This window comes from Boleophthalmus pectinirostris, unplaced genomic scaffold (genome assembly GCF_026225935.1).
Source record: "Boleophthalmus pectinirostris isolate CB_2022bp ecotype Guang Dong unplaced genomic scaffold, ASM2622593v1 HiC_scaffold_4, whole genome shotgun sequence".
Classification (NCBI taxonomy): domain Eukaryota; kingdom Metazoa; phylum Chordata; class Actinopteri; order Gobiiformes; family Gobiidae; genus Boleophthalmus; species Boleophthalmus pectinirostris.
This window is the reverse complement of record NW_026571353.1, coordinates 20,270,790-20,298,749: the sequence shown is the minus strand read 5'-3', so window position 1 is coordinate 20,298,749 and position 27,960 is coordinate 20,270,790. Positions and strand designations below refer to the sequence as shown.

General features: G+C 38.1%; 1 protein-coding gene across 1 annotated transcript; it reads right to left on the bottom strand.

The window, feature by feature from the left end:
- Positions 1–1,297: 1,297 nt before the first annotated feature.
- Positions 1,298–27,888, bottom strand: slc4a4a (solute carrier family 4 member 4a). The gene is made up of 27 exons (XM_055161349.1): positions 27,754–27,888; positions 27,068–27,156; positions 24,263–24,336; positions 19,902–20,075; positions 16,297–16,432; positions 15,537–15,697; positions 14,304–14,456; positions 11,575–11,651; positions 9,306–9,463; positions 9,092–9,179; positions 8,802–8,956; positions 7,778–7,909; positions 7,525–7,699; positions 7,323–7,456; positions 6,800–7,074; positions 6,651–6,727; positions 6,382–6,567; positions 5,849–5,962; positions 5,617–5,778; positions 4,907–5,085; positions 4,434–4,506; positions 3,794–3,862; positions 3,522–3,695; positions 3,163–3,315; positions 2,956–3,049; positions 2,318–2,397; positions 1,298–1,376 (listed from the first exon to the last, which is right to left on the bottom strand). The coding sequence occupies exons 2-26, from the start codon at positions 27,082–27,084 to the stop codon at positions 2,354–2,356; spliced, it is 3,234 nt and encodes a 1,077-aa protein (XP_055017324.1). The 5' UTR covers positions 27,085–27,156; positions 27,754–27,888; the 3' UTR covers positions 1,298–1,376; positions 2,318–2,353.
- Positions 27,889–27,960: the final 72 nt, after the last annotated feature.

Below are 27,960 nucleotides of genomic sequence, written 5' to 3'. Positions count from 1 at the left end.
GTCAGAACAATTATCAAAAATCCAAAGAAACCATCCTTTTGGATAAGGTTGTAGTTAATACTTAACAATGAACATGCAATTACAGTGAATGAATTCCACCAATAAAGTCCTATTAATCATGTCAAAACAACATATTATCCCTGCACTGTTTGGGCGTTGGTGGATTCTGCAGTTTGATTCAAATATAAAAAAAAAATATGTTCTGTATTAAAGTGGAAGTTTTGTTTTAGGGGAAGCAATTATTAAGTATTCGATTTTATTTATTTATTTTTTTAAAGTGAACTAGACCTATCATTTTATTTCATCTTCCTTGTCCAAAGCTATTAATACCCTCCCCCCGATAATACTTTATTGTTCCTCCTGGTCAATGTAAAATTTTCGCAGAAGCCATGAGAGCGATTAAAATAAAAGTAATCTTACAGTTTGTAGAATCGTTATTTTAACAGCAGGGGGCAGTGTACTGTAAGAACAAAACTGATGTCAAAATAAGTGATTTTTCATCACTAATGGCCACAAGTAGGTTTGAAAATAAATAACGCACATTCATTTAAAAAGATAGAGAATGTTTTGATTTATTTTTAAAACAGTAACAAAAGCCTTTAGGAGGTCATGTGACAGAATAATTTTCAATTAGAAAGTGATGCAATCAAAAATCATCATATTAAGCTTGTCTGCACATACAACATATGCAGTGTTAATATACTGTTAATTTACTCAAAATAGCTACACATCCTTGGAACTACAATAGAGAAATCTCATATGTTCAACAACTCTACAAGAAGACAGAACGTATCAAAGCCCATGCTGTATTAAAATCAAAATGACACAATTGTTCATAGTGATAATTCCTTCTAAAACAAGAGGTAGAGCTATAAAAACAGCATTTCCCTGCTACAGGAAAATGAGATTAGCGTAACTGAACTCGAGGCTCATTTTTTCAATATTTCTGCCAAAGTATAGGGAGAAATGTCCATGTACATCCAGAGGTGCAGCATTTCCTGTTGATTGGCAACATGTTGCAGGACTTGCATAGACGAACAGTAATTATTCAGAGTGAGAGGCAAGAGGCAGAGCGGTGCCAAGACAGAAGTGAGTATCTGCATTAATAGAAAATATACATTTGTTCTATAGTTAGAGTAGTCCTCATTTTTCTCGCAGTACATAGGTCCTAAAATCATGCGAGAGAAGCTTGGCTAATGATAAAGTCAGAATGAGATCTTTGCTGTGGCACAGATGAACCAGTATTGACACTTGTCTACAGAGATGTTTCAGACCCTCGGCCCCTCCAGTAGAACGTGTTGTCTTCATCGTAGTCATCATCTGGATCCATGTCTATTCTAATCTGAGGCACAGACTTCAGAGGACTCATGTCGGGGCTGAAACACAAAGAAAATTACATTAGGATTTCTCCATATTATTTTTATATTCTTTCTAAAGGAGGTTGGTATGGATAAGTCACAACCCAAACGTGCATGTAAAAGTAGTCAGCATACTTGGATCTGTGTATTCTGTGGAGATGGCCTGGGTCATTTGAGCACAAAGCAATTGCCAACAGTCTTAGCTCGACAGGATTAGTGTAGAGCAGAGGAAGAAGCATGTCATCAGTATCACGGCATGCGTCATCATGCAGTCTCTGCTCTGAGAGACATGTGCCAAATTACATGAGATAATATTATTTCACAATGACATTTTCTCGGCCAGAAATGCTAACTACAATCTATATGTTTGTGATAGTTGTACACTGTTGTATGGATAAAATCTGGTTTATTTTGACAAAAAGCCAAGGTTCAATTAGTACATATCATGCATGTTGTTTGTAAACATCACAGATGTCCTGTGATCACAGCTGCTTTTCGCGCATTGTCCCAAAAGCTAATCCGCTCCGAATGATACTTTCGTCAGCGCTGTTCCCACAAGTGCAGGCCAGATGGGGGATGCACGGACAACATGTGACTCTCTACACATGACCTGTAGATTCTGGTCCTCAGCAGAGGTCCATGGCATAAGACATGTTATCTCTGCTCCGGCTGTATAATCACCGATCTAATGTTTATTGACCATTTTATGAGATATGGGATTTTATTGCAATCGCGGGAATTGTTGCCAAGACAAACATTTGTGTGCAAGTTATTTAAACACAAAGTGTTGAGTAATTCTTGATTCTTCCGTTTTTGTGGACAATACGACAAAGTGTGTTGTGGGTTATGAATGCTACCAAAGAAAAAACACTGATACTTTGTTCATAACTCATCATATTCATTCAAATATTTCATATAATAGAAAATATTACAGGTCAAGACTGTGTGACCCCACTGACCTTGACGTGTAGTCAGCCTGGTAGTAGTCCATGCGCTCAGCATGACGTTTGGTGTTCAAGGAATGCCGGGGACTTATCTCCTGTTAATAAAACCTACATTAGTTTGGACAATGCAAGTAAATAGGTTCTATGGCACTCGTTGATGGTCTACAAGAAGCATGATAAAGTTGCACCACAAAAAAATAATATATAAAATAAAATAATTTGATTTGAGCTGTTTAAAAAGCATAGGATTCTGTTTAGAGTGCACATTGTAAACTGATTAACATAAACAAGAATACAATGCATTAATGTTTGTAGAGATAAACTTCAAATATTATTCTATAAAAGGCAGAATATTTTATTGTTTGCAGTGGAAAGTCTATTATCTAAATGACTGCAGGTTTTACAATTTGATGATTGAGCCAACTCAAATTGCAATTTTGATTTGCTCTGTAGAGCCCTAAAACATGCACTCTCAAACAAAATGAAAAATAAGAAAAGGTGAGTTTGTTTTGTGAAAATCAAGAAGCATTAAACACAATAAGAAATCATTAGATAACAACTGGAGATCAAGAAAGCAAGAGAAACGTGGAGCTGAGAAACTCAGAAGACAAAGTGAGTTAGTAGCAGTTCCTCTGGAGTTCATCTCTACTCACTGTCAGAGGCCTTATCACCTAAGAAGGGCTCCTGCTCCATTAAGTCCATAGGGATTTTAATGCTGGGGACATTCTCATTGTAAGGGTAGTCAGACTGTCACAAAGAGAACAACATGTAATGTCTAATGCTTATTTTCCAATACATGGACCTTCCATCTGCTGAAAACATGCTTTATGTCACACCATACATGTAGTTTTCTCACTTACATCTTCAGCTTCACTGTCTATACTGCCTCGCTTTTTTTTCTCATCCTCCTTCTTCTTCTTGTCCTTCTCTGGAATGACATCATCCAGGAAGCTGAGATCATGTTGAGAAAACATGTAATCCATACCCTTCCTGACTGCCACCAAGGCCAGAATCTAAAGAACAAAAGAAATGTAGAGCATTTTTTGGGCAAAGTATGTCCCCATTTTTGGAAGTAAAGTTTAGGGTTATTAATAGATTCCTAAATTGCAGTCAAAATACAAAAGCAATTCCATCATTGGGCAATATTCAGTTCCAGATTATTTTCTATGAGCCTTTCATGGTAAAAATATGTATCAAATATGCAGAAAATATGACTTACCATTACAGGGAACACAATGGCTGCCACAGTGGACTTGAGGATCCAGAGCAGGGCCAGACACAGCACTTGGATGAAGGTGAACAGGTGCACTTTGCGCAGGGGAACATGGCGCAGGTAGACCAAGTCTGGCTGATGCTTCGCTGGCATCAGAAGCAATTTCAGACGGTCCATAAACTGTGCAGAGTTAAAATATTATAATATATACTAGTATATTATAGTATATATTATATAGTAATCAGTGGTGTTGTCAGTAAATATGATGAAAAATTTACCTGAACTCCATTTAGTGAAGCAACTCCCATGTACAGGAAGACTCCATACAATACAGGCATGGGGATGAACTGGTCAAAAGGAGGGATCATTGTAATACTGGGCATAATGGATGAAAATCAGGAGATATTTTATAATAACTACACTTTTAATAGCCTTAATAAAACATGAACAAAGAATTAACTCTTAACTTAAAGTTAAGATGTCTATGCACCAGCTACGGTAGTCCTGACCAAGACTAGCAACAAGATCGTGGAGATTCCTGGGTGTGGTACTGTGCACCCACTGCTCCAGAAGAGATAGTCCAGAGGTATTGAAAAAAGGGTCAAATGCAAAGGGCAAATTTCTCTGCTGGGACAATAAAGTGTGCCATAACCATAACCATAACCATAACCTAACCAATAAAGTGTACCATAACAAAAACCTAACCTTAAACTTCATACACAAAACAAATACAGTATCCCCTTGTGGCTCAATAAAGTTTATCTTATTGCAAGATTGATTGATTGATTGATACTTAACAAATAACCCAACCCCTTAATTTAGTAGTTTATTATTATTAAGCACTTTATTAGGGCTAATTAAGGCGTACTCATCATAAAATTGTACCAGATGGACAAGTCATCATTAATGAAACCATACCTTGAGAATAGGAGACATAAAAACAGACAGCCCTGTCAGGATGAACACCACTACTCCAGTGACCCGCTGCTCTCTGTGCAATAGAAATATATCACATATTAAACTCATGTTCATTAAATGGATAAAGTGAAGAGCTGCTTTAGTTCAGCTAGGCACCAAGATGATCTTAAGGTTTCTTCAAAGGCAACAATTAAGATAATAATTACAAATTCTCTATTCAAAGCTGGTCTAGGGGCAGTAGTGGGGTATGATTAACTTTGGGCTTAACTGTAGTCAAGGCTGCTTAGCAGCAAAACTAAATCTTCAATAACATATAATAACAGGCAGGGTAATAAAATAATAAGGATTAAGAGATCAGCACAGTAATTGTGGCTGCTGTTGTAATCCTTTCACAGACATAAATCTGCTACAGTTCGCTGAAGTCATTTTCTGTGTAGTACTCATTTAAATACATAACTGTTAAAGAGTTTTACCTGACACCCAGGAACTTGGGCTGTTCTCCGGGAGCAGAGGTCTCTGTTTCCATCTTTAGACTGTCAATGTGAGCGATGGAAATCACTGTAGCGGCCACATACCAGGGCAGCCCCATGAAGGAGCACAGCGCCATGAGAACAGCCACCCAGAACAAGTCCAGATGGTACCCCGCCCCTTTCTGCCACAACAAACACTCTATAGGTCAGAGATCATGCCGGCTCACATGTGCACAGCAGAAAAATGTTTTTATATAAAAACTGCATACTTGTTAACGTCCTTAAAACAATAAAGTAGAATGCAAAAATGTAAAAATAAATATGTGGGAATTTGTTCAGTCATAGCTTATTTGATTTCTTCATTACCCGTAAATGCTACACAACAAACGGATGAAACATATTTAATATATCGTTAAGTATATATCTAATGTAATCTTTTGGACTCACAAGTACAAATTACAGCAACAACAGTTTCTGGTTGAATAGTTTGAGTTCTCACTTCTAACTGTCCATGCAGTCACGTCTGTGAAACATCTCTCACTCACATGAGAAGAATGACAAGCATATTTAACTGCAGTGTGAGGGTAACCTGTATCCTGTACAAGTGTGCTGCATGTAATGTACAGACATCTCACTGTTATGGACTGTAATGTCTGTTTGTAATTCTATAATAGTAACTAATAAGTCTAGTGCAGCAGTGTTGTGTGTCTGACCTTCAGCTTGTGCTCCTTCCTGTTGACAATAACTGCAGTGATTTGTTGGTCCATGAAGATTAGGATGGTAACCAGTAGTGCAGGCAGAGCAGAGGCCAGGTAAACCCACCATGGATTTCCTCCAAACACGGGCACAAACCAGCCTCGAGTTGGGTTGGTTGGCTGAAACACAACATTTACTTGCGATATTTCTTCACACTTAAACTCTACATTTATGTTTCACAATACTGACCTTAAATTCACTTGGCACAATGAGTTTAGGAGTCTCCACTCCAACCAGCATATCTACTCCACAGAAGATAAGGATGGCCAGGATGATGGCAAAGTCACTGATCAGCTTCCTCACCTGAAACAGAAAAACATGTGTCACACTGCATTATAGTCAAAGGCAAGTTTATTTGTATAGCACAATTCGTACACAAAGTAATTCAAAGTGCTTTACAGAATAAGCAAGACATTACAATCACAATAGAAACAGATCAAAACATAAACAATCATCATAAAATAAACATTAAAAGAGAAGAGAGAAGCTTATTGAATAAAAACCTTTCAGTCATATGCACAGCTAAACACAACCGTTTTGAGCCTGGATTTAAACATATAGTCACAGCAGAGTCCTGTCTCATATGTGCAGCACCCATGTTTTAGCGGCATAAAACTGAAACACTGATTTCCCATGTTTAGTCCTGCTTTGGGCATCACCAGGAGACTGGGCCCTGGGGTCCTCAGAGTTATAGTAAGCGTATTGCAGCACAACAGACTCACAGTAGTGGGGAAGAACGGACTGGTCTTAAACTTCTTCAGACACATGGAGCAAGTGTAGGTCCCAAAGAACAGGATAAAGGACATGAGGGCGATGTCGGGGACAAACTTGCACGATTCTCCCACCAGCTCACCCTTGTACTTCAGACACTCACTTCTTGTCAGGGTCGACCATGTGCTGTTTATTGGCTGCGCAGAAAAATCACACTCAACATCAAGTGGGTCTTAGTTGGACAAAAACTTTAATGGGATTTGGACATAACAAAACTCACCAGTTCTGTTCCATTCAGGATCCACATAGAAGAACTATCCAAAGAATCAGAATCAAGCTGTGCGCTGGTGCTGTTTTCTATTCAAATAATAAAATGAATAAATAACATATAAAATTCATATTAATCATTTTGAAACCATAATGAATTACCTAATACAATAGGAGCCATGCATGCACAGTCATAGTGCGTGACATACTCCAGTTTGTAGTCAGAATTGATTGGGTAGTGGTGGGACAGCTTGATCATTTTCTTGAAGGCATCATAAATGAAAATGAAGCTGATGAGACTGGCAAAGCCCTCCTCTGTGAAGCGGGTGAAATACTGCACCAAGAAGCTGGCATCTGTAGCCACAAGTACAAAACAGAAGAACGCAGACCATAGGCCAATCCACAGTCTGAACTCCAGGTAGTCAAAGGCGTTATCTCTAAGGAACAGAAAATAAGGGTTACTATCAAAAGAGATTTACTGCTTTATTTTATTTATATGTAGTAATAATATTCTTCTTCTTTGGCTTTTCAGTTTTAAATTCTTGTTGTGACATAAATTTGGCATGCAGTAGAATTTTCCATGAATTTAGTTGTTTTGTGTGGGTTATAGAGCTAGCTTTGAGGCCATCTCCCTGTTGCCAAAAGGCCCTTTTGTGCAGTGTGAACAGTTTGTGCTTGCTCCTACTGGCTGAACTTGTAGAGGAGCCGTTCAAACACTAGAACAGGCCCGGTGCTGCTCAGAATAGTAAGAGGTTGTCCGGCCAACAAACAGAAGACTCCACCAGCAATTGCTGTGCCCAGAAAGCTCTCTAGGACTCCCTGTAAAAAACACTTTTAGTCAGGAGTATAGTCAGAGTGAAATTTACAGTTTCAGATTTGAGTTATACCTGCATGTTGTTTGTAGCGTCCCCAAGGAGACCCCCAAATGTGATAGCATTTGTTACAGTTCCCAAATAAATGAACAAAATGGTTGACAAGGCTTGAATGTTCAAACCGTCGGTGAAGTCACTGACAAAGAAAGGCGCTTTTCTTTTGATATCAAGAATGAGGCCTCCACAAAACCTGCAAACACACAGATTCAGTCTTCTTTTGATCACCTGACATACAGTATGCATTTATATCATTCTCGTTGCTCCCCACCTTCCTGTCTTTTTCAGCTCATCACCTACTGCGTGTCCCCCTCCACCATGACCACCATCATGAGGCATATCTCCATTCATCTGTGGACCTCCTCCTCCTCCTCCTCCTGCACCGCCTGCATACATGTTTTTTCTACAGAACAGAAAACATATTGATAATCCCAACCCTTCAAAAATGATTTTAAGAAGAAACAAAAACTGCTCTAATTTTATAACTGTCATTTTATAATTATGAGATATATCCAGGAGCTGACATGGGAATAGGTTTTCTGCAAAGAGCTGTTACATACACGTGAAGAAACTCTGTCGTGCTTAAAATGACCTATGTTCTGCAGACACAGCAGTCTGACCAAGTACTGATGCATGTTTAATAGTCTTGCACTTACTGCTGCCAGAGGATGGAGTACACATAAAGTACACATTTAAAATAAAACTAAAAGTAACCCTCAAATTATTATCAATGAATGAGGGAATTAATTCATTACTAATAACATGCATACTATTTGCCCGCTCTAGTGTCCAGTTAAATAATTGTTTATTATAAAAACAGACTAAAACATTCTATTCTATGGCTTAGACTTTTGTTTGTTTAGTTAAGCTATCTCTGTTAGCCTTAACCTTTTACCCTTGTAGAGGTGCTAAACATGTTCCTTGAGTTTAATATACAACCTACATACTGATTTACAGCTGAGGGTCTTTTTGAATCAGTAAACACTTGTGTGTTTAATAATGGCTTGGATTTACTATACTTTGCTTTATAAAAACACACACTTAGTGGTTGTAAACTAGTCACAGCTGCCCTGGGACAACATGGCTGCCTACCCATGCCAACAGCCTCACTGAACACTAACATTCAATCTCACATAACAGTGGATCTTGCCCAAGGCCAATTAGCAGTTAAAAAAAAAAAAAAAAAAAAAAGACTAAGGAATTTGTATAGCTAGCCTTAAGATAACGCTCAAACCACTCACTCCTCAGTCGCAACTCAATTCAAAGTCTCAAAGTGAATAAGTTAACTGTCTGACCTTTTGTCCGAAGAGGGGAGACTCTTCGGAGGCTCTATCCGAATGGCAGGGTCCCACTCTCCAGGAGGAAGCACAATGACTTCATCTAAGAACTCATCAATACCAGCCAGCAGATCCTGCCTGTCCTTGGCCTTATATGCAATGTCATGGAAGATCTGAACACAAACACAAGATGTAGAGGCATTCATCTGTGAAAATGGTCCTCCAAAGCAAGCAGTCAGGTGAACAGACAGATCCCAAGGTGAATAAAGGGGAACAAAGGTGAAAGGCAGAGGTAATGCCACACTTACCTCATCAGACATCAGAGTGGCGATGGCTCTGCCAATTTCATGATATGACTTGGCTTTTCCCTTTGGTCCAAGTAAGATGAATAAAAATCTGTTTGTGAAAAGTTCCAGTAATTAGAAATTCTAAATCAAAACTGAATGGTCTGTGAGATTCTGTATACAAACACAGACTCTCCATTTTCCCTGTTACAATGTAATGAAGCAGGCATGACTTTACCTTGTGGGGACAGGCACCTCGGTCAGCGCTCCCAGCATTACAGCTTGCTGCAAACGGACAAATGCCACAAAAGGGGCATCAAGAAAATCCACTTCACCCACGAGCACATTAGAGGCCTCCGCGTCTCTGGGCAACTTCTTCATGAACTTGTTTTTCAACTGGAATAAAAAAAGAGGGTGAAAAGGGCCATTCAGTGTTCACACGTGTAAGGTGACAAAAACAGAAATGATAAGTTGATTTTTATTCAGGACATTTCAAATACAAAACCATCACATATACCAAACTCCATACTGATTTCAACAAGTATAGGATAGGACTATAGACCTTTACTGAGTAGTTTTTTAATGGGCTTGATCTGTATTAGAACTACAAGATCATATATTCAAGAAACTATTATTTTGTGTTGAAAAAAAGGCAGTGTTTATAATTATCATTTTTGTGGAACTGAACTTGGTATTAAGTATCAGACCTTTTCCATAGTATTGAAATTGAACAGACATAGTATCATGACAACAGAAGTTAAAATTAAAAGTGGTTCGAAGACAAAAGTGAAAGTGAAAGAGTGTGAAATGATGCTAGGCTTTTTGCAGCTTTAGGGTTGATCTGAGCATTTTACTACAACTTCAAAAAGACAAACATGATGCACTGAGGACAAATTTGGAACACAGAGACTGGGGTAGTTTAGAAAAAATACTCGTGCCCAATATACCAGTATATTGGCCACCCATTTTCAACAACTATTAAGTGGTAAACCTGTCTATGTCAGGTAAGGTAACACTTGACTTGTTTTACTATAGTACTTCCTGGTTTACTATACATAATGGGTTTATAGATTAACCATAGAGGAAAGCTTTAATATTTGGTCACTGTCACGATATATGAAAATGAAAGATTAGTACTGCTTCTATAATGCACAGTCAGTATTCCCTCAAAGCTCGGAAATCCTATGAACTTTGACCCCTTCTGGCTCTGTCCAAGCAGATCCAATCAAAGGCTGTTGAGTCTGGTGGCCAAGGGTCTGTACGTAAATGATTGAGTTTGAGGTTAACTTGTCCAACAACACATTGCGGGCTCTGCACCATGGTAATCCACACATCACTGTCTCTGTGTCACTACAATTTGCACTTACATAAAAAGTACAAAAACGTAATTCAATTAAATAAATATTTTTCAGTTGAAAATTATGCAAAGATATCAAATAAGAGGTGTTTTCGGTGGTTATGATTTTTTTCTAAGTCATATGCCTATGTGTTAGTACAAAATGCTGCAAGAAATTAAGTAACATAGATAGAGATCAGACCATATGAATAGAAGGGGGGCCTGTCTGCTGTATTTGTCTTAGTCCAGTGTCCCTAATAAAATTCAAGAGGTAACTCTGATCCAGTTTTTGAGTCCCAGAAGGAAATGCCAAGAGTTTATATACTGAATGAATTGAGGATTTTTTTGGACTACTGACTAATACTTCCAAGGAAACATCCCTTTGGCATTCAGTTATAGTCTCCAAAAAAAATATATATATACATACTAACATACCACTGCCCAGCACTTGTATCTTTGCGCACTGATGTTACAATGGGTCTGTAGCAGAGCCTATAATGTCATCTAGGGTTTTAATAAAGCATCTAAGGAACACTTTATTGTCTCTGTAGGTATCTTTCTATTCTCAAAATGCTTAATTATTCAGAACTTATAGATAAAGGCAGTAATGGTAATACCTACATAAATATACAGTATATCGTATGGTTTACGGCAAATTGTGTAGTAGTATTGGAAACACCAGAAGGGGTGTTTTTAGAGGATTTCTTTTAACTTAATTTCTTCAATTATTCCACATACAGATGAAAATTGGTGAGATTTTTTGGGGTATTTTAAATGATAACAAATATCCTGTGATTTTGTCAGATGCTAGACAAACTGTACAGATTACATGAGCCATTAGAGCAGGCGACCAACACAATGACAGCACCATTACGACAATGTTATGTGTGCAGTGAGCCTTAGACTGCTCAAAAGGTTAGTGGAGTGAGACAAGGCCTGGGTGACCTTTGGTACATCAGGAAAGACACCCGCACAGCAATAATTGACAGAGTAACACTTTCTCCTTAGCATTCAAAATATACCTTGACCTTAACTATGAAGGTATGAAACATGGTGGTTGTCAAGTGGAAATGCTACATTTATGAATAATGGCTTCAACCAAGATTCATATGTTTTTATTAAAAAATTATACTTTTATAACTCTAGGTTGTGCCGTGTAACAGAGACTGACCTGGTCCTTTTCTGGCTTGTCTGAAATGTCATTGAGGCTACTGGACGTTAGGTTCCGGTGTGTTGTGGTGGGGCTATCTGTTCAAATAACAAAAAGACAGTTATAACCTGAAAAAAAAAAAAATGTATTATAAATATATTAATATCAAAAATACTGCCCAGGGACCCAGAGAAAGACAAGTTATTCCACATGCAACACCAAGGACTCATCACAAAACACCAAAGAACAACCAAAATGATAATTCATCTTCTATCAACTTACTGTTCAGAAGTGTAAGAGTTTAATTTGTTATGTATATAGACAACAGCAAATCTGTCTGTTTACAAAGTATTTGCTGTGCTTCTTTTTTGTTGTCATATAAAAGTGCAACTTAAACACGACATTGTGAGCATTCTATCTCTAAATGTTCTTCTCTTCATATTTTGTATTTGAATGTTTGGGTATGTAAATGGGATTTTTCCATCATATCAGTACCTCATGTGTATTGAGTCAGTGCCCATTCACAATTAAGAGAATGAAGATTAAACTTAAGGTATTTAGCATCAAACTATATCATTACTTTTTATGTTCCTTACTGACCTATAACTGCAAAATAGTAGAAAAAGTCCATAATTGATTTTCTATTCAAAAATACATCTGGTATATCATGTCTTTTCATAGGACATTTCATTATAGCAAGCAATAAAGAGCATTATAGCATTTTTTATCTGTATTTGTATTATTAAAAATACCTGTAAGTGACATATGACTGAGTTTGAATACTTGCAGAGGGGCAGAGATAGGTGAGAATTGTCATTTTCTGAGCACCCAAAACTTGGTTGGAAGACAACACAGGCCTACTCAAACACGCTCACTCAAACAACTCAGTAAAAAAAACATTGCCAGCATGGTTAAGAGCTAATAAAAGTCAATTTAACTAGACTACTTTAAAAGAAAGTCCTAACTCTTTTGTAAGCACCTTGTTAGCTCACTGAAGTACATTGAGCCCTAAGTTTATGCTATAATGTGTTATTTCTGCCATGAGTGACTGTTGTTATAGTGAACCGCTTCATAAATGAGTACATGGTGGAGGTGAGCAGGGCACTCAGAGGATGCAGCTGACAACTCCTCTGTTGACATGACTACCGACCGGGACTTCACCTCAGTCCTGTAGCTTTCACACATCTGACAATTCTTTACACAGGTAATGCTGATGCCACTGCAGATTTTCAAAGCCGCTGACCCCTGAGCATTATGAGTAATAACATGTTTGCCAGTATGATGCAGTTTCCTTTACGAGTAACATATCTGGATATTGATTTAGTTGATGCAGTTTAATTAGCTTAGTTCATAACAATGAGAAGATGTTGAGAATACTACACATGAGCCTTTAACTTACTAAGCCAGTCCATGCTAGAACTCCTTTGGGTGTTCAAATCTTCCATAGACATTCGACTGGATAAGCAAGTCATAGAGGTGTCAAGAGGACTGCGTGCTTTAAGTGGTGCCAGAAGCAATCCAAGTAAGCAAAGGATAGGATAAAAAGGAAAACAGAAAAGCGGACAGAGAAAGTGATCGTTAGGAAAAGAAAAAATTAGCCATCACAAAGCACAGAGTGAAAGTGTGAAGTCTTCATTAACTGATTAGAAGAGAGCAACACAAGATAAGCATGTAAACATTGAAAAACCATAAGTCAAAGGTCAAAGTTACTTGATGCTGCTAAATTTTACAACAGAGAAGTGCATGGAGATTTCTGAGATTGCCTTGAGAAAAAATGTGACTACATAGACAACTGCTATGTGGTTCAGGAATTAACACACGCACAATAATACTATCAATTTTCCAATGACTCATGGTTGACATTGACATGGTTGATCATTAAAACAGTTGCGTAAAGAACAGAGCACTTATTGTTCAATAGCATGCAGGAGGTTAATGTGTAATTTTGATTATATCAAATACACATTTTTATTGCTTTATTTTCTTTGATCAACAGAGATTTTGATAGCATTATCAGTCAGTGTTTTGTCACAACCCTATAACCAAACAGATCTCATTCATTTTCTAGGATTTGATATTGTCACAATGTCAGGTGGAGGACATGGGCCTGTGTAATTCTATGGGGGATTCAATGTTTTTGTAAGAAATATCAAAGATCAAAACAAGCTACGATTACAAATATTGAACCTTATCATTATTTGTTAGAGATTGGATCCATAAACTTACAATTATCCATTGCCATAATTCTATTGCTTAAAGTCACGCTAACTATTAATGATAATAATACATCAGACTTGTACAGTGATTTTTTTGGACACTCAAAAATGCTTTACAGTCACATCTTTGGGGATGTATAATGGCACTACTTTCTGAACCTGTTTATGCTGACAGAGAAGATGTTGAGTTTTTCTTTTGTGTGGATATTCCCAATAATTACAAATATATTAATCATAAACCAGGTCAACAAATCTGCAACCATAGAATTCTGACCTGTCCTTCACCTCAATTTTAGAATGTTATAATGTCATATGAACGTAAACTATAGAAAAGGTTATAGGGTTATAGGAAACTATATTCAAATATATTTGTGAAATGGATGTAAGATTGCGTTAGTATTAGTTGGTTTGTATGTTGTTGCTGTATTTTTTCAATTTTGGGTCAATATTGCTTTTTTAAAAAATGCTGTCAAAGTAAAGACTGCACCAAACTGGCATCAGTATTACCGGCTTCTTGGTTGGTAAACAGCCTACTTGCACTGGAGACCGTTTTGCCGATGTCAGCCAGCGAGCGCAGGTTAGACTTCTTGGTCTGATGACGATGTTTCCGTAGCAACGTGTACATCACCTTGTCCTTCAGATCTGCTTTTAGTTGGCTATTTTCAATTTGGTTGTCAGTGATCAATTCTGCAATAGGAAATAAAGCCATGCATTAGTTTAATACATTATATATAAAATTGCACAGTATTGTTTCAGTGTTTCCCAATAACAGAGGAGACTGTGGTGCCCCCTCCATAGTTACCCTCTTAGCACTGACATCCTATTTTTAATGAAGCCTTTAAACTGCCCCAGACCAAATACCCTAATTTACAGCACAGAATGAGTTCTGTATTATAAACCATAGTACTAAAATATTGCCAGTTCAGAAGTTGCCAAAATATCAGTGTTTTTGCTTGTATAGCTTCAGCAACTATTTCTCACTTCACACTTGTTCATTACGTAATATAATTGTAAATATCTCTGTGTATTAGACTTGCAGAAATAATATTCCAGAATAGAGATTAACTGTTTTACTCATAATAGTCTAGCAGCAGCTGCATAAACTTAAACAGTAGCAATGCTTGTGGGCACATGTCTTATTTTGCTTCTGTTTTGGTCCATTTTAAAATGTATTCATCTTAGCCGTCTTAGCAGCTGTCAAGTCACTGAATGAAGAATCACCATAGTCCAGTAAAAGCACAGATGGGGGATCCCAAACTATTATGCCATAATAAGAGCAGTGTGGCATGGCAAACGACTCAATCAAAAGGTTTAGCCTATTTTTAAAAAGAAGGTCAGAAGCGTGAATGCAGTAAGATATCAGCTTAAGGCAATTCTGCTTTTGTGTGGAGCTAGTGCTGCTAATGGCCTCACACAGTCATGTTGCCTGGCATTAAACAGGGGCCCCAGCCTAGCAAAGCCTGTGTGAGACAGGCTGCATACTCAATTATGCCACATAAATCTCCAGGGGAGGTTGTGGGCTCACGCTGGTTGCATTGCATGAGGTAAAAAAACTAAAACAAATGTAGTGGCATGCACAGGCCAAAATATATGTATATTTTGGATATTGGACAATTTAATCTTGGTTTGAATATTCAATGAAAGGTTTATTCACACTTTGACCTTTTGTAGCAGTAAACAACTTTGACTTTAATTGGACCAATAAAAATCAAACTGATATCAACATATTAAATTTGTTTTACAGTCTGGGGTTGACGACTGACTTACCAACAACCTGAGGCAGGGTGGAAGCTTCCATGTCCAGCATTATGGTCCCCTTCTCTATACAAGTGCGCAGTTCAAACAGGCTGTGTAAGGACAGTGTGGCCACATGGGGCTTGCTCCAGCGCTCACCACCTTTCTCTACTTTCTCCTCAAACTTTATCCACCTAGACAGACACACAAAAATACATAACACTAGGCAAGGCAAGGCAAGTTTATTTGTATAGCACAATTCGTATACAAAGTAATTCAAAGTGCTTTACAGAATAAGAAATACATTAAAATCATAATAGACAGGAGGCTGGTCCCTGAGGTCCTCAGAGTGCGAGATGGTTCATATGACACTAACATGTCACAGATGTAACTTATAACCAGTAACATGACAATACCTAGATAAAATTAGATTAGATTAGATGAGATTAGATTAATTAGCATTGTATAAAATACAACAAAACTTAGATAGTGCAAAACAACAGCAGTAAAAATGATCAGACTGTTGCTTTCGAGTAATATTTTGTAGTTGAAGTTTATGTTTTATTTTTATTAACCACAGTGCTGCATGGGCTACTTTCTATCTGCAGGAAATTGAGTTCTCTTCTGTCAGCCCCACTTTCTCAATACACAGCTTCACTTGCTCCATACTAATGACAATTTGCCTCTTCAAAATTATACAATGGGTTTTGAAATTATATGATTCAAATATAAGACATATTTAATAAGCATATATGCGTATGCACTGAGCTGGATCTCATGATAGTGATCTTACCTGGCGGTCTCCTTCCACTCCATCTCCTGTCCATCCACAGACAGCAGCTCGTCCAGCTCAGTGAAGAGCTGAGGAGGAGCGGGGCCATCATCATCTTCCCCAAGAATGAAGCGGACCCTCTCTGCTGCAGGAGAAACTGTGGAGAAAGAGAAAATAGTCCCCGTGAGAGGTGTGTAGTGGCGGCTGTTGGGCTGACAGTCCTTCTGCTGCTCTTCTGGTGGAGCCTCTTCTGTGGCCTCAGGAGCATAAGGAGGAGGTGGCACATCTACCATCACCTCCTCTTCTTTCTGCTCTGGGTCTTCTTCACTTTTCTCCTTCTCCTCCAGGTTATTGTTGTTGTTGGACATGTTTAAAGATCCCACTGCCCAGTCAGCTGTTCCTCTTATAATTGTCAAGTAGTAGTGGACTGTAACGGAGTGCCTACAGCCTCATTACAGTGTGTGGTACAAGTGACAGGATCCCACAGTAGCCTGCACTTGGTGAAGTAGTTCTGAAGAGGGGGCCAATGGGGTTTGGGGTCCCCTCACTGACAGTGTCCCCACATCGCACCCCCCTCCATGTTTAAACAAGCCTCCACCATTGGCCCTCCAGCCTTGGCAAAACGCCCTGGAGGTCCTGATTAACAATTAGGAAATGGACCATTCTATGCCCAGAAGCTTGGCTTTCCTTCCTTTGTAATCCCATTTGAATATTTAGAGTGCTCAACAAAAAGAGGCAGAAAGAACTTTGAATAGGTCACACATTTTTAAATACTTTCCAAGAGTATTCAGACATATTGCAAACAGTCGATACTGTCACAGAGACACTCACTATTGAAGTTGAGAATGAGAGATCACTACAACTCCCTTGCACAAAAGCGGGCCCACACAAGCCAAAAGCTCTCCACAAACACAAAGCCACCGACATAGGCCCCTGCCTCTTATTAGTGAAGCTTTAGCCATCACTGTCTTTTGACCATCATTATGTAATATTATGCATACATGACTGTAAAGACACAAAAGATGCATTTACAGTGATGTAGTGACTGTTACTATAGGTAGTAAAAATAAATTTGTAGTAAACAGTGTGTACTGTGCGGGCAAAAGCGGGGCTTCAGTGACTGGAGGTAAGGATTTAGACATGGAGCTGGAAGATTACTGGGTAGAGTAGACTGTCTGCTGCCATATTCTCTGACCACAACCTGTATAATAATACCTTAGGACAAATAATTTACATGTACATTGTGCACATTTAGCTGTCTACTGCATCAATTACACAAATTAAACACACTTGTCATAAATATATAAACTTGCGTATGTGTAAATTACAAAGAATGCACTTTCAATGTATCTAAAACATAACTTCAGACCTAAATGGTATCTAAAACCAGTAAGAATATTGATGCAATGTGTAATCTGCTATGCTTGTTGCTAGGCCAGTATGCTAACTTAGTTGTTAAAAAGGTGGTGGTAGAGGTGCACACTGAAGATGAAGAAAGGTGAAGGCAAGCACGAAGAGAAGGGATAGAAATGAAAAACCCATCGTTCAAATGCAATTTCAAAGCTGTGTGTGCTCTAGCCAAGAGCCAGGGGCGCACAAAGAGCACTTTGTCCAGGCAGCAAGGGCTCATGGGATATGGGAAGGAGGAAGAATGCCCGCTGTCCAGCCCAGAGCTCAGTGTGGCTGCTACTAAAGGAGAGTTTAGTCCCACTGCTAACATGCCTCCCACACACATACCTTCTATCTGGTGACCTTTTTACAACTGTGTTAAGAGCTACAGGGGATCTAATAGCACATGCATTGTCTGTGCCTGTACATGATGACAATATAACATGGCATCTCTCATTCAAAGCAGAGACACGATCAGTGAATACAGGAAATGTTTTCCATGCCACATAGTCTGACATTGAGCATGCAGGGCAGCAGTGCTGAGGGAGTAACGAGGACAGGGTCTGAATGCAGAGTGACAGCCTCTGGGCTTCTCTCAGAGCTCAGCCCAAACACACCGTTATTCCTCTGATCAAACATTCACAAATACCTGCTGCAAGCCATAATAACGTGGAATGATCAGGCCCATGTGTGCTGCATGCCGGGAATGGTGAGCATTTATGACATGACTATTTCATATGTACAATATTGCATTCGATGTTAAAGGAAATGTGGCTGATGTGTACTAAAACAATGGAGCAGAAAAACTTGAAAGAAATTCATACAGTAGCCTTTTGCTGTACTTAAACAATGAAATGTTTGTGTGGCTCCAATGTGGAGGGGAAATTGTTGGCACAAAGACAACATTTTTCTGTATTTTCGACATAAATACAAGTAAAATGTGTAATAAAAAGTTTCTGAGTAGGCTCAGAGGTCAGATGGTGAGCAGACACCCAGGATTCCTCACAGCTGTATGAATCCCTGCAGCGGACATCTGACCAAACAACAGCAGTCCAGTCTGGACAACAGAGAAGTGTTTTCCCCCAGGGCCCACATGTTCCTCACAATAAAGTATCACACTGAGCCCAGAGACAGCAGTACACAGGTATATCCTGTGTTTAATGTCTGCACATTCAAAAAGAGTCACAAGCATTCAAGGTTGTGAACACTGACCTTTTGAACCAATTGTACTCTGGTAAAAATAAATAGTTTTGGGAACATTTTAATTAATTTGGCTTGACTTTCTTGTGGTTGAAAACTGTATTACATATACAATTTCTCGCTGTGTGATTCTTGTAAAGTAAATACCAGGTATACTTATGTACATGGATTATTATGTATATGTATTAAGCATGTTCCACACAGAACCAGTGCTTTTAGTAAATGTGTCGGTAATATGCAACATCACAATCAATGTTGAAAGCCAGATGGGCCGACTGTAATCTATTCTCTGATTGGATTTAAGAAAATCCTTCTACGCATAAAACACGGTTTCAGGGGAAAAAACAAACAAACTGAACCTCCTGCAATATTAGGCAATTGCACAATGTAGAATTAAATATAAAATACACTGCATTTAATACACTCCAAAATTTGACTAGGTGTTGTCAATTTGTCACACCATTCTATAGTCATTGTACTATACAACAGAAACTAAAATCTTATCATGGACCTCATGATTTAGTCTAGAGTATCTGTGCATTTATGCCAAGAAAATGTCCTGGCCCAATCATTAACTTTTACCTTTCGTATCGGTTCAAAACTCTTACTTGTTACTTAACAGTCACATTAAGTAACCTGGTCCCTACGTAATATCTTTAGTCTTGAGTTGTGTCCCATGTTTTCAGAGTGCAACTGCAGTGCCTGAAGGCCCATTAGTCATTACTACAGGACAGACCACAAAGCACAGCTCCTCTGCAAGCAAATATTCACATGCACAAAGTCACACAGCCCAACAAGCAAGGACAAAAGCCTCGCGCACAGGCACTCACACCATCACCACTGGATACAATACTATGCACAGCACTAGTTTTCCTCAAATTAAATCTGCAGTGTCTGTAGATCTCTAAGAGCTATTTTTAGTCATGTAGTGGACTCAGCAACTGCTTGTGGGGTCATGGGGGGTCAGCAGAGCTTTTTGTGGAGTCAGGGACAGACAGGAGCAGTGATGAGAGTTGACATGGTCCATCACAACTTACTGAGAGGTTTGAGGATGCTATTACTGGCCTCTTCGTTGTTTTCTGTATCTGACTTCTCATCAGCGTTCTCGGACACTCTCTCCTTTCTGTCCTTGTGACCAGTTCTACGTCGGTGGCGCCTCCTTCTTCGGTAGCTTTTGGGAACCCTCACCCCAATATAAACAGTGTGATGCCCTGAAAAAAAAAACAATAAATCAAACATCAACCAGTGTAATTTTTGTCAACTTTGTTCATATTTTCTTGTTAACGTGATATGTATTTTGCAATATCACAGAGGCACAAACAAGATAATAATATTCATACAAATTCAACACTGAAAGAAAAAATATTTGTACATGTGGTAGGTAGAATCACAATTTCAAATTTAAAAATACTACGCAAATGGTGCTACCTCATTGTACAAGATATTATACAGACTAAAATCAAAGAAAAAGAAACCTAATAGTAGAGGACAAAATAAACATAGTAAAAAATTATTCCTATTAATCATCAGAAGCATTATATTCATTTGATAGTCATACTCTCACATCTGTCCTTCGTGTACAGCTGCACAGGTTTATAAAGGTTGCAGTACACTGTTATGATCAATATTTTGTCAAGAAGTACAGGTAACATGTAGCAGTGAAGGGAGCTAAATCCCTGCTGTCTTATAGAACATGCAATTTTACATAGACTTGGAAGTACAAAAAGTACACCACAATGTTGACTGGCGAAATACCAACAGGATGTATGTTCTGGGACCATATGTTGCAGGAGAATTTGCTGAGATGTACTGTAATTGCTGAATGTATTGTATTTGTAGACAGCACATACTATAGGCGGGTGAGCAGAACGCCATATGAAACAATTGGGTCTAGTATTGTCATGTGAAGCAGGGTGAGTAATGCTGAGCCAAGCCAAGGCACCGCATTGGACTCAGGAAGTGACAAAGGCTTTGAAACAACAAACAATGATCTCCATTAAACAACAGAATTCATTCTTCTTTAGGCACACAATGCTTTGAGTTTGGGGGTTCATCTAAATTCACTGACACTAATGGGCAGAAACATTACAAATACTGCAGTATGTAAAACAATGCAGCCAAAGTGTCGAATATTTCTACTTCCCCAAAACAATGCTAAATAGATGAATTTATTATACTGATGCACTTTATTTATATCAATTCAATACTTAGACATTTATACTACAATGGACAAACTACAGATGAGGGGAAAGTAGGCCTGTCACGATCATTACTGTCGATCAATATATGATAGCTGGAACAGTATATTCTAGAGCTCAATATTTATAGGTTATAGATTTGAGGTATTTTTGTTGTAATACAATAAGATTTAATCTGTAGAGGGTTGAATAAATTACTTCTATGGCTAAATATTGGTTCATTTTGTTATTTATTTTTTGCATCTTAGGCCTTTTGAGTTTAATTCAGTAGACAATTTAAAATAGTCTACTGGGATTATCTAACATTATTGTTATTGTATCAATGGCATGAAGTAGTTTCAGTAGTTTATCACAGTATATCTCTATAGCAATACATCATGCTTCAAATGTTATCGTGACAGGGACAAGAGAGAATTTTTCCTATTAATTACATCGCACTTTCATAAGAAATATCGATAAGGTTAATTCACAAATATTGACCCTGTATTTGTTGTCGTACTGCATTTTAACAATATAATTTTTAGCTACCTCTATATACATTTAGTTAAGTGAATGTTATGATGTCTAGGTCACGATAATTGTTATGTCAATTTAACATTCAGTATATGAAAACTGGAACAATATTGGGGGCAGCAGTAGCTCAGTTGGTAGAGCATTCGCCAACTGATCTGAAGGTTGGCGGTTCGATTCCAGCTCTCGACAAAAACATCACAGGTTGAGCGGTCAGATCCACTGACCCACAGGTTGGCTGGTGTGATTCCAGCTCCCACAGATGAATGCTGCCGTTGTGTCCTTGGGCAAGACACTTAACCCACATTGCCCACAGTGTTTGCGTACACTGGTGTGTGAATGTGTGTGTGAATGGGTGAGTGGTTCCTTGTTGTAAAGCGCTTTGAGTGGAAGGTGGAAAAGTGCTATAGAAAAATGTGACCATTTGCCATCAATATATTTTTGGGGTTAATATTTATCGTGCATACATTTTCTTTGCACAGCTAGACTTTTTTTGTTGTTATTTTTTGGCTATATGATAAGATTTGAGCCATAAAAGGTTGAATTAATTACTTCTATGCCTCATTACAGATGCAAACTAAGAACTGAAGTGGTTCATTATGTTATTCATTTATTGTAGTTTATCATTTTTTAAGAATATTGTACATTTTGAATAGTTTTTGTGGTTTAAATCTGCTCTTGGGTTATTGTGGTATAAATTAGTTTCAATATTATCATTTATCATCTTTATTTATTTCAGCAATTTGTCATTCTTTAAATTTATTTAGCTTGATCTAGCAACTACTATTAAAATCTGACAGGCAAGCCCTGCCGATGACTTTAAAGGGTTAGCCAGTGGTTGGAGTAATCTAAAACTGTCCAGCAAAGTTATTACCAAATGCCACCTGTAGCAGATGGCTCAGCAGCAGCATATTGGGAGGAAGACAAAAGCCTGAGACAGTAGAGCCCTGATAGATGAATAGTACAGTCTGCACGACCACAAGAAAAGAGAGAAGAGAATAAGCAGGGTGATGGAGAACCTGAAATAAAACAGAGCTAAGACAAGAAGCAGCAGAGAAAGATTTGTACTCTGCCAAAGCAGCTTTGTGAAACAACTTCCCCCTCTTTTTACCAAATTCTTTTGAAGCTGGCAGTAAAGTGCACAGGAATGAAATGAAATCTTTGTGTTTGCTGGGAGGTTTGTTGGAGCACTAGATTTCTGAGGAGACGCAGCGCTAAAGCCAGTTTCCCCAGTAACTGCTGCTGCGCTGGGACCGGCCCACAACAGAGTGCATGGCACAGGGCCAAACAGCACCCAGCGGACTTCTAAAGCCAAATGTGGTGTCTAATAATTAAGACCTAGAGCTCATTAAAAGCAAGTCAGGTTTATTATTGGGGGTAAAAAAAGATTATTTTAAACATACTTCCTACGATTATATTGTACATAAGAAAAATGTCAATCGCAGTGCATGTAGAGTTGTAAAAAATATGGTTTGGTCCTTGAACAATAAAAAAACACAAAAAAATTATATTTCTTAAATGATTCTTTATCTCTATATCAGAACTAGTATAAATAGATGGTAATATTAAAGAAAGCATTATTATTCAGTGCTGAACAAACACTTTTTTTTTAAATTACATTGGTACTTTTCAAATTTGAGAATGTGATGTCATGCTCCCAGATGGTTGAAAGAGCCATTTTCCCCTGATTACACTGTATTTTATAGCAGGAAATATCTAAAAGGTAAAGTAACAAATGACCCTGCCAATTTCTCTAATTGGCTAGACCCAAGAACTCACTGCATTACCAGGAAAATTTGCATTTTAACAACATTAATTTTAGCTGCCCCCATCTGTATTAAATCATACTGACGTTCAGAATGCTGTCATTTAAAACTGAGCAACAGAGACGTGTGACAACAGTAGTGTACATACAGTAAAATTTGGGTCTAAAAACCAACCTAAACAATGCTAAACAGTCATAAATATTATTGTTAGAGTTTTAACATAGTATTTGCTGTGTTCCTATTTAACCTCTACTGATTTATGTAGGTGCAGATCTATTGTTATTTGACAGCCTTGAGATTTTACACAGTGGACTTGGTATTTCAGCTGCAGAATCAAGAATTAGGAAGTGACATCACCGTGAAAATGAGAATGATGGGAAGCTGGAACTCCTTTACAGTAAGATTAGTGAAGAATATTTATATCTCCCAGTTATCCAGGCATGTCCCATAGTAACAGAAGTTGGTATTTTATTTTTTATTCTGAAGGCACTGCTGATAGATGACTGAAGACCAAAAATGAAACATTAGACTGTAAATAAAAGTTAGCATATCTATAATTTGCAGCTGACATAGTTTAGGAGTAAGTACTTATGTCTGAGGACAGTAGGTTCATCTCTGTTGTCTGAGCAGATTAGCGCAGTGAATCATCAGCAGCATGTTCTACATCTCTCTCGTGCCAGCTTTTTAAGCGTCAGCACGTGTGCAGGAAGTGAGTAAACATAAACCTCCCTATATAAGACTTTAATGGGGCCCTTTAAATGATTACTGGTTGATTGATGATTGTTGATGTCCTTGCAAGTGACTTATTTAGCCTGTGACTAATAGTATTTTCTGTATTATAAAAGGTGTAGTCATCATCGTTGGGCTCAAAACAAAACATGCTGTGTAAGACTATTTAAATACACATAGACACATAAGACCTACCTTCCACTTCCTCTTCGTCACACATGTGTTTGAGTAGGGACGCCCCTCTGTCCACCACCGCCTCGTCCTCCATCCTGTAGTAGTAGAAGAGGAAAAAAGACTGCTCACACTTCTCCTCCAAAGACAGTGTGGAGCCATAGCGCTTGTAGGGCGCATTGACCTGCAGCAAGTTTGGACTAGGACTCAGTCTAGAACTACCAGCAGCGCTCATCCTAGTCACAACACAGCAGCCCTATACTCAATACAAAATAAATATGACGTCTATTCAGGCAACAAGCTAGCCCCCAGACACGAAGTTGTGTTATCTTTCCAGTGCACAGCCGGTACGTTTGCCTAATGGAGGTAATCTGTTGGAGGAGGAGGGTGAGGGAGAGGACAGGAAGTCTTTGCTAATTGATTTTGATGAAGAACGGTAACAGGTAGTGGGTCAAACATATTAAAATAAGATGACAATTAATTTCAACACATTTCTGACAATATTTTTCCATTTATTCAACCCAATTTAAAAAACACCTTTAATTATGCTTAATAAGCTCCACGCCCACATAGACACACACTCCAAAGCCTCTCCAGCTGGTCAGTATAATGCCCCCTCTCCTATCTCTCACCCTCTAGGAAACAAGTGGGCCATCACATGTCTTGTCTACTCATCCGCCCTTACAGGATTAGGCCAGCTTTACTTAAGTGTCAAAACACACACACACACATACACACACACTATTACTAGACACCAGCTCTCTGGTCTCCCCACATAAACAGACTTGCACAACAACTAACACTGCAGGTGGGAAAGGATCAGAAAGTTTGGCTTTGACTGGCTGCAATGTGTGTGTTTTTATTGCAAAGCAATATCTGGTTTCCATAGTAAAAACCCAGGGCTGGAGTCAAGCAATTAAAAGATTGTCATGAATGTTTTATTTATAATTTGCATAGTGATCAAAATCCATTGCTCCTTGGTCTGGGTATCGTCTACTGGTACCAAAAAAAGCTTTTGATGCCTGTTGGGGGAGCACTACAAAGTTGCAGCTGAACAATAAAAACAAGAGTTTTCTACAAATACATAGTATTTAAAGGAATTTATGACTGTTGTTCTGTTTTGCCATTCTAGATAAGGATTACTGTAGGTACTAGGAGTGTAAGAATAAAATCAAGTCAGTGATATATCGCGATACTTCACAATTCTCGTATGGATTCAAAATATAAGATAAGAAATGTAAGTTCTGTTTACTGTTCTCGTGATTTTAAACTAAATTAGTTGCATTTCTTCCAATTTTGATCTGGTGAAGGTATATATAATAATATTATACATAATTATTGATAAATCACAATATATCATCCATTGTTTTAGTATCGGGATATAGTGTGATACAATTGTGACAGGCATATCGTAATACGTATTATATTGCCAAATTTTTGATAAAGGACACCCCTAACAGGTATAGAAAAACATGCAGTTCATATAACGATAGTAAAAACCAGATAGCAAATTTAAGGGTACCCAAGACTATTTAGCTGGATTTAGTGTGGCACAAAGATTACTGAAGAGTAAAGACCCCCTATGGTTGGTTATGCACATATCCGTCATATGGTAAACATATAGTAGTAGGATTACATTCCAGTGGACTGGAGCTGAACTAGAGGAAATTGTTGTTGCAGTATTTTTATCCATTCTTGGGCAGTGTGTGTTCAGACAATAGTGAGGACAAACACAACCCAAGGGGATGTTGAGAGCTACCACCAAAGAGCTCATCCCCAGGATTCAACTTACAAGGACAGTTCAGCACTGCTGTATGGACAAAGGCAACATTATACATGAATTAGTGGATACAGTTATATCAAAGTCCTACACATAAATTCAATAGCTCAAAATTTTGTTAAGCAAAAAATTACATTTTTAGTGTCAGATTAAATCATACTAAGAAAACAACAATATAAACAGTTCCAATAAGCAATATATAGTAGAGTCTTTACTGTGGGTTTGTTTCTTTGAAAATCAAAGCTATGAAGAACTCCAGCATTGCCTTTATTGCCACCTATGGAACAGTCATGGTAATGACAAGCACAGGTGCAGCCTGGACATCTGACCACACAGTTAAGAGCAACAGGATCTCATCTCATATAAGAATCTGCAGCAAGTCAGAGATCACAACAGCAAACTGCCACACAAGCTTCTATAGAACATATTCTTAAATCATACTATTAAATTTAATGGTAACAAGTGCAGTTGTAAGGCATAAGATGTTAATATTATAAGAATAATGAAGATGCAGTTTTAATTGAATTTCAGTTTATACATTTTTAACAATGACAGGTTATTCCTGCTAAGACTGTTACTTTGAACTTCTATCAGTCAATTGTAGATAACATATCAGTGTCCTTGTACAGTATATCTATGTCGTATGCAGAGAAGAGGCTGGGCCAGTCACCTAAGCCTTCATAGAAAAACTTTTCTGGATATTTGTTAACCACTATTTCTCCAAGAAAAAACTTTAACTGGACTGGTGATTTATAAATCATTCAAAACATTTCACAACTGATTTGGACTGTAGCACAGTACAAATATTACTATACAGGAAAAAGAGGCATGTCACAACATTTAAAAGTGTAAATTAGTGTAATACTAGCAGCAAAATCATCAGTATTCTTTAAAATAGCTTTATACCACCAAATATTGCTACTATCATAATTAATTTATCATATCAAACAATCTAGGATATTTTGATTTGCTGTAAAGTGATGGTTGTGAAATGCTCAAAGAGTTAAAGTAAAAGTAAAAGACCATAATTTAAGGGGATGTTGACTTACTTCTTGGTGGTACTCATGTCTGCAGGTGGCGTGTCAAAACACTCTTCAGTCAATGCGCTGTGTTCACTGGAATGACAGCTGATGTCGCACTGTACAGAGAGACACGTGGATCATTTTAACTCATCCACAGTATAGTTTTTTTTGTTTTTAATAGCCTACAGTTATTTTTATTTAAACATGACTTTTGCTAAATAACATAAGACAATAGCCCACCAATCGCTGTAAAAAGACTGAGTGTAGGATAAATGGTCACATCTTTATATAGCGCTTTTCACCTTCAAGGCACTCAAAGCTTCCCGTAGAATGCGAATAAAACAACCACAACTGAAACTTTTTTCACGTAAGATAATGTATACATAATGTACATAATGTATACATTATCTTAACTCTGTTATCGTAAACCTATTTCTTACTGCTATAAGAGCATGGCATTGACGTTGTCCTATAAGAAGTAGTTTGAATCGAACTGCATCCAGCTGTTGTAGCTTTACGCACATAATTGTGCAACTGTCACGAATCAGAAATATTTCCGTTATAATTGTACTGACTTGATATCAAGCACGCTTTTAAACATTCAAGACAGGCGCCTACACATCTGACAAGGTCACAGAAGTTACTGACATGGGTCTGCGATGGTATGCTATAGCCATCATCGGAGCTGGGGAGTGAGTTCAGAGGCAGCCTACCTGTCTCTTGCTGGAGTCAGCTCTTCAGTGTCTGAAGCTGAAGAAGTGTCCTGTCACAGCTCACAAAAGTTTTGAGTGAAACATTGCGGCGCGTGTGGCACAACACGCTGCCTCTGTCAGGACCATCCTTCAGCAGCTAGCCACTCCTCCTCCCGCGGCTGGTGAACCCATCTCTCCCACAGTTTACACTGAATCCTATACAATCAT